The sequence below is a fragment of the Phalangium opilio genome, unplaced genomic scaffold, assembly GCF_054372755.1.
Source record: "Phalangium opilio isolate 3A_F unplaced genomic scaffold, DU_Popi_V2 ptg000043l_1, whole genome shotgun sequence".
NCBI lineage: Eukaryota > Metazoa > Arthropoda > Arachnida > Opiliones > Phalangiidae > Phalangium > Phalangium opilio.
Genome location: NW_028324167.1, coordinates 4007772 through 4014682, shown reverse-complemented (window position 1 = coordinate 4014682; position 6911 = coordinate 4007772). Strand labels below are relative to the sequence as shown.

General features: G+C 38.3%; 1 protein-coding gene across 1 annotated transcript; it reads left to right on the top strand.

Moving 5' to 3' along the window:
• Window positions 1–2628: 2628 nt before the first annotated feature.
• Window positions 2629–6005, top strand: LOC149677710 (uncharacterized). The gene is made up of 2 exons (XM_089837382.1): window positions 2629–4884; window positions 4935–6005. The coding sequence occupies exons 1-2, from the start codon at window positions 2629–2631 to the stop codon at window positions 6003–6005; spliced, it is 3327 nt and encodes a 1108-aa protein (XP_089693508.1).
• The last annotated feature ends 906 nt before the right edge of the window (window positions 6006–6911 follow it).

Genomic DNA, 6911 nt, shown 5'->3' with positions numbered 1-6911 from the left:
CTAGCCTTTCTAGAATCGTGTGAAGCCTAAGATTTATTGCTTTTTACTCTAGGAAAACGATGTATTTCATGAGCTTTTGTGTAACTTGCCTGCACTACTGGTGTAGACGGCATATTGAATTTATCTTTATTCCTTGAAACCTTCAAATTGCGTGTATTAGAGGTTGCATTGCATTTATTACCCCGTCTTTTTTTATTTCGTAGTTCAATTAAATTGTAATGAACTATTTTTTTATTTTCTAATTGCGAGCTCTCTTCGGGTAATTTGTTTTGTAAAAGAATGACTGCTTTGACGTGAAAGCAATCGGGACCGTCCTGCAAGAGAAATATACCAAATCATCTCTTACGTCAACAAGGTCAATTTTCCCACTGTATGGGCTTTGTATCAAAATACAATTGCTCCTGCTTTCGAAGCTAACCAAGTTCTTTTCTATAAATAACGATGCAATGTCGTCAGAGTTGACTTTTCCAATAACTTTTTCGTCGTTTTCAAATAACTTTCCGTCACTAACGAATGATACTATATTATTTATTTTCGGAAAAATTGAATCTCTTCCGATGTCCTGTAACAGGTTATTAATAAGTGAGCCTAGAAGAATGAACTGGTCCTAAGAACCAGTGAACCTTCCCTTAATATTTTTACTACTGATCCTCCAATTTGATGTGAAATCCGTGAATATTGCATAGGTCAAGAAAAGTAACTGTTGAAGAGACAAAACAGTTAACTTTATTATTTATATTGGCAACCTAAATTAAAAAATTGGGAACTTTTCAATATCACATAAATTATCACTTAAGGTTAAACCACTATTTATTCAATGACATTTGTAATTCAAAATCATTTTGATCCTATTCTGAATGGGGTTTATTTGTTTAAACTCTCCCTTTCTTTATGTGATAGCCGTAGTATTATGGCAGGTAAAGGATCAAAATCCACCAGAGAAATTTTTCTTAAAGAAATTCTTTGAGAATTGTCCAAATTTTTGGAGCTAAGCAATGCTCGATGTTTGTGTTTATCATATTTGATTTACTAAATCTCCTTTCAGCCTCAGCTGAAGAAGGGATAACTAGTGAAATAACTTCAAATACTTTGCGTATTAGTGCAGGAAAACGTAATAAATATTACTCTATCAACTCTATCACTATTGAATAGATGTCCTTGATGCTGTTTGGTACTTTCAGTGATACCTGATTAGATACCATTCTCTTGAATGATATCCATTCCATTTTTAGACTCATCCTTCTTCATTTAGAATTGGTTTTAAAAAATTTCTAATTTCTTCAATTTCCAGGTTACCATAATCTTCAAACTATTTCTCTGTTTGGCCATATTCTAATATCAAAGATGTGAGATCCTTCAATTTTATCTGTTGTTTTATAAAGTTCTTTCAAAAAGGGCAAAATTTTCACACGAATTTGCGCGTTCCTCTAAGAATGTCTTAGCGTCAAGCAAATACATTTTGATTGGCTGACCCCAAAATTCGTTTGGTGTTTTCAAAAGCTCTTCAGTGATAGTCTTTACTTTAATTTCTCTCAATAACTGTTCTCTTTACTTCATTTTTGGCTTCATAGAGCACTAAAACTCTTTTTTGAAGTCTCTGAGAAAGATTCCCTAGCTGGAAATATATATGATACATCAGGGCTAGGTTGGCGAGAAATGAAGAGCTTGAGATCATTTCAATTAATTCTTTGGTTTTTGACTTAGTTTTAGTATCATAATTGGTGGTAGTTTCAATTTCTTTGAGGTGTAGCACCAACGATTTCCAGTGTCTCCCAACAACCCTTGATCAGCAAGGTCTTGGATTCCAACAAGTTTTTTGTATGATTTATGGTAAAAATGAATAATATCTAAAATAATTTGATCAAAGTCTTTAATTTTCTTATTTCCATTGAAAGCATTTTTGCATAATAGTTCTCTTTTATGAGCCATGCAGTGCACACCAATCAAAAATAGACAACGAACTTGCCCTGAGAGGCTAGAAACAAAAACTAAACCCTTGTACAGCTCCATGTTAAGTATTAACGTTAAGAGATTAAGTTAAGTTTTTTCTTGTTAGGGAACTGGGAAATAGATCAAAATCACAAAGATTTGCTGACTATTTTGCAGATATACTCGAAGACGTGCCACTCCAAAAAAACTAAGCTTAAATTAATTCTCTCGTTCTTGAAGTGAAAGTTTAATTCTGCTTAAATATATTGAAATAGTTTTAAAATTATTAGTTTTACTCAAAAAATACGTTAATTGTGATAAATTAACCTCGCGTTGGAGTTTATTGTGTTCTCTTTAAAGGCTTTTTCAATCTTAGTAAATCCTACTGCCAAGTTATTTCTCCGTTTTTTTTAACAAAATGATTCGCAAATGCCATTCGCACATCACCAGCTTCATTTCAATAATTTTTGTGTTGAAGTGGCAGGTGTATCCGAAAGACCTCTTGCAGGCTTTGCTTGTAAAATTTCGTGTCATTTTCGAGAATGGGTGTTCCCAGCAGCGTCGATATAATCAGCATCTGTTTTAGGGCAGTATTGGTTTTACTCTTCTTTATTTCCCGTTGTCTCCTCCATCATTAAAAAACTCTGAAGTATTGGGATATATTTCCTGGATGTTTCACTATGCAGAATGGTCTTATATATGTATCTACACAAGATCGATGAACTCACTACTAGTTACGATAAACTACTAGAAGAGATAGTTCAAATATGTGATCCAGACGAATATTCATTGCATGAAACAGAGCATAATTTAGCTATCAATAGACTGGAAGAATTACATATTAATTTTGCGGATATTGTGCATAACATCCAACAAGGACAACAAGCTACGGCTTCAGCACAATCCACCACATCGCCAGTCACAGGCTCACAACAAACCACAAGCACAGGTTCTACACCCAGTCCGGATATAAAGTTACCTCAAGTGGAACTACCTACTTTTGGGGGTAACAATGACGATTGGTTTACCTTTCACGACCTATACACTGCTATGATCCACAACAATAACTCACTGAGCGGCGCGCAAAAGTTTCAATACCTCAAGGCGTCATTGAAAAACGAACCAGCTACTTTAATCAAATCAATACCAACTACGGATGCCAACTATCCTGAAGCATGGGATGTGTTGACGCAAAGGTATAACGACACCAATGAGCTTATAGCCGCACACATAGTGCGGTTATTTTCGCAACCACACATCACACAAGAATCAGCAGTAGCTCTCCGCCGTCTCATGGACACCAAGTCAGAATCACTTCGAGCTTTGAAAGTACTAAAAGAGCCAGTTCAATATTGGGACTCAATATTACTACACATGATGAAGCAAAGGCTTGATCCAGCCTCTCGTCGCGAATGGGAACTGTCATTGCCAGGAAATGTGGAACCTACTTTCGAGGATTTCATGAACTTTCTCGACCAACATGCTAGAGCGTTGGCTGCAGTACAACAGTCAACGTCCTCTACCAAAGCAAGATCCACTGTAAAACCAAAGCCCACAACAGTGACGCATCTTGGAACAGCACGTGAACATTGCCTGACCAAGGAAGCACATTCCATTTACAATTGTTCCACGTTACTGAAGAGCCCCTTCTCCGAACGTTGGACACTAATCAGGAAAGCTGCAGTCTGTTTCAATTGTCAACGACAGGGTCATCAAGGTACACACTGTCGTGCAGGAAACTGCAGAAAATGCAATTCAAAACACAACACGTTGCTGCACCTAGACAAACCTGAAGACCAAGCCGCAGTAAACACAGAAGAACCACCTTCTGAAATCATCTCGAATGTTTCAAGAAATGCTATCAACAATTTGCAATTCATATTAGCAACAGCTCTTGTACAAGTTGTCGATTCCAGCGGTCAGCTTCAGTCAGTACGAGCACTGCTTGACTCTGCTTCGCAAGCGAGCTTTATTACTGACCGTTTCGCAAAAAGGCTTCAACAAAAGCGCAATCACTTCACTGTATCAATCGGTGGAATCGGAGCTTCCGGCATTGGAACCGCTCGTAGCAGCGTGACTCTAGAGATTCGCTTTAGAATAAACAAGACCATCAAACTCAAGGTAGATGCATTGATTTTGAAACAAGTCACAGGAGTCTTGCCAAGCGTAGCATGTGACTCAAACAAATGGTCACACTTGCAAGGCTTACAACTGGCAGATCCACTCTTTCATACACCCGGAGAAGTGGACCTTCTTTTGGGTGCAGATGTCTACATGGACATCATTTGTGAAGGCCAATGTAAGGGACCAACAGGCACCCTAGGCGCTTTAAACACGATTTTTGGTTGGACTATTTCTGGACCTCAAGACACGAGTATCAGCCAATCAGACATTCAAGTCCATCAATGCAACATTGATACTCTACTACAGAAATTTTGGGAAGTCGAAGAATTACCTCGCAAGAAAGGACTCGCACCTATTGAAGTGCAATGTGAAGAGCATTTCCTCAAGACTCATACGCGAGACGTTACCGGAAGATACGTGGTACGACATGAATCAGAAGCTCTTGGAAACTCACAGGATCGACCAGTTCGTCGCTTTCTAGCCAATGAACGACGTCAACAATCGAAGCCTGATCTATATGACCAATATCGAAACTGTATGATGGAATATGAAGCTTTGGGTCACATGGAACTCATCAAGCCTAATGAATTATTCAATGATCAGGTTGTATCCCATTACTACCTGCCCCATCAAGGCGTTACCAAGGAAACAAGCACCACTACTAAATTGAGAGTCGTTTTTGACGGCTCAGCCAAGGCTTCTACTGTCCTATCATTGAATGACATAATGATAGTCGGCCCTCCTCTGCTAGACGATTTAATCAAGTTGTTAATTCGTTTCCGGTCCAATCTTATTGCAATGACAGCAGACATCGAGAAAATGTACAGACAAGTTCGTGTTCATCGTGACGATACGGACTCACAACGCATTGTTTGGCGAAGCAACATCAACAAACCTCTTCAAGATTATCGGTTGTTGACAATCACATATGTACTTCTTCAGCACCGTACCTGGCCGTCAGAGCACTTCAACAACTCGCACAAGATGAGAAGAACACACTTCCATTAGCACATGAAGCACTCACTCATGACTTCTACGTAGATGATCTCATGTCAGGAGAAAACTCAATCAGTCAAGCCTTGGCATTACAAGCAGAATTAATCCAAGCAACCTCAAAGGGAGGCTTCCAACTCAGGAAGTGGGCCTCAAACGAATTAGCTGTATTACAGTCAGTACCAGCTGAAGCAAGAGAAGTCAAAGCTTCTCTCAACATTTACAAGAATGAATGCATGAAGACATTAGGTCTTCATTGGCATCCTGCCTCAGATCAATTCACATTCATCGTCCATTCCTCAAGTATGAGACTCAAGGTCAGCAAGCGAACCATACTCAGAGACATTTCGAGGTGTTTCGATCCACTTGGACTGTTAGCACCAGTAACTATCAGAGCCAAACTACTCATGCAAGAAATGTGGCGACAGAAAAAAGATTGGGATGAGGAACTACCTCCTCATATCATCCATACATGGCAAGAATTTCGTAAGGAATTACCAGAAATAGAACTTATTTCAGTTCAACGACATATTTCTCAAGCTGATCCGAGAGAAATAAGCATCCATGGATTTTGTGATGCCTCAGAAAAGGTATCCGCAGCAGCGGTATATCTACAGACAATCAGCGACAGCGGGCAAATCAAATCGCAATTGATTGCCAGCAAAACAAGAGTCGCACCGTTGAAACCAATAACAATAGCCAGATTGGAACTCTGTGCTGCTGTTCTACTTGTTGATTTGATCATGATCATGCTTGAAGCTTTGAAAATCAACATAAGAGAAGTTCATTGTTGGTCAGACTCAACAACAGTTCTGGTCTGGCTGGCATCGCAACCCTCACGGTGGAAGACCTTCGTAGCAAATAGGGTTTCAACAATTCAAGAAACTCTTCCAGCAGCTCACTGGCATCATGTACCGGGTACTCAAAATCCAGCTGACTGTGCTTCAAGAGGCACTTAAGTCAATCAGCCTTGGTCCCTAACAGTGAAAATTTATGTTTAAATCATGTCGTAATAATTTAAAGGCTATGCTTAAACATGACTACCAATATTTCCATAACCTCACAAGAATGTCACCATTTCCATAACCTCACAAGTATGTCACCAACGAAGATTTATTTCCTTCTATCCTTGATAATTCCAAAATTACACTCTCATGGTGAAGGAATGGCATCATTTACCGATTTTATGCAGAATTACGTTTAACACTGACACTCCGGTATTGATTTCATATTATGGTATTTGGATGAACTATTGTTTTAAAACCGACTATTTATGTTTAGATATCTTGCAACAGAGCAAAATCTAACTAGCATTGCTTACGCCATTCTTGTTGGTATAACAACGGCATCAAACATAATTAAGCAGATACTTAAAGCTATTTGGTTAACACTTAATTCGATATACGTTCTTTTGAGATAACGTATTTAAAACAGTTCACTTAAGATAATAAATTTTCGTTTGAAGACAACAACGAAATCAAAATGTGACAAGTGGAATCATCCTGCGTGTTGGTGCAGTAGGCTGAAAACAATTCTTAATTTTTAAGACCAAAAAACTGGCTTTGTTTTCCATAACTACAAACTAAATGGAAAAATTTCTTAATAGTAAGGGAATTTCAATAGTTATTAAAAAAAATATCCACTAATTCTATTGTCCTTATGGCAGTAGTAAATGGGAATTACAGATTGAGAACCCTTCATGTTGGTGGATTTGGATCACGTTCTTAGGGTAGTATTTTTAAATCTCCGGGATTCGGGAAGATAATTAAAATAGAAAAGTTGATTTCCCAGCCCCACTAATCAACCTGGTACTGACATCATTGTACCTCACGATTTACTGGGAGATGAAGCCTTACAGGTTTTAC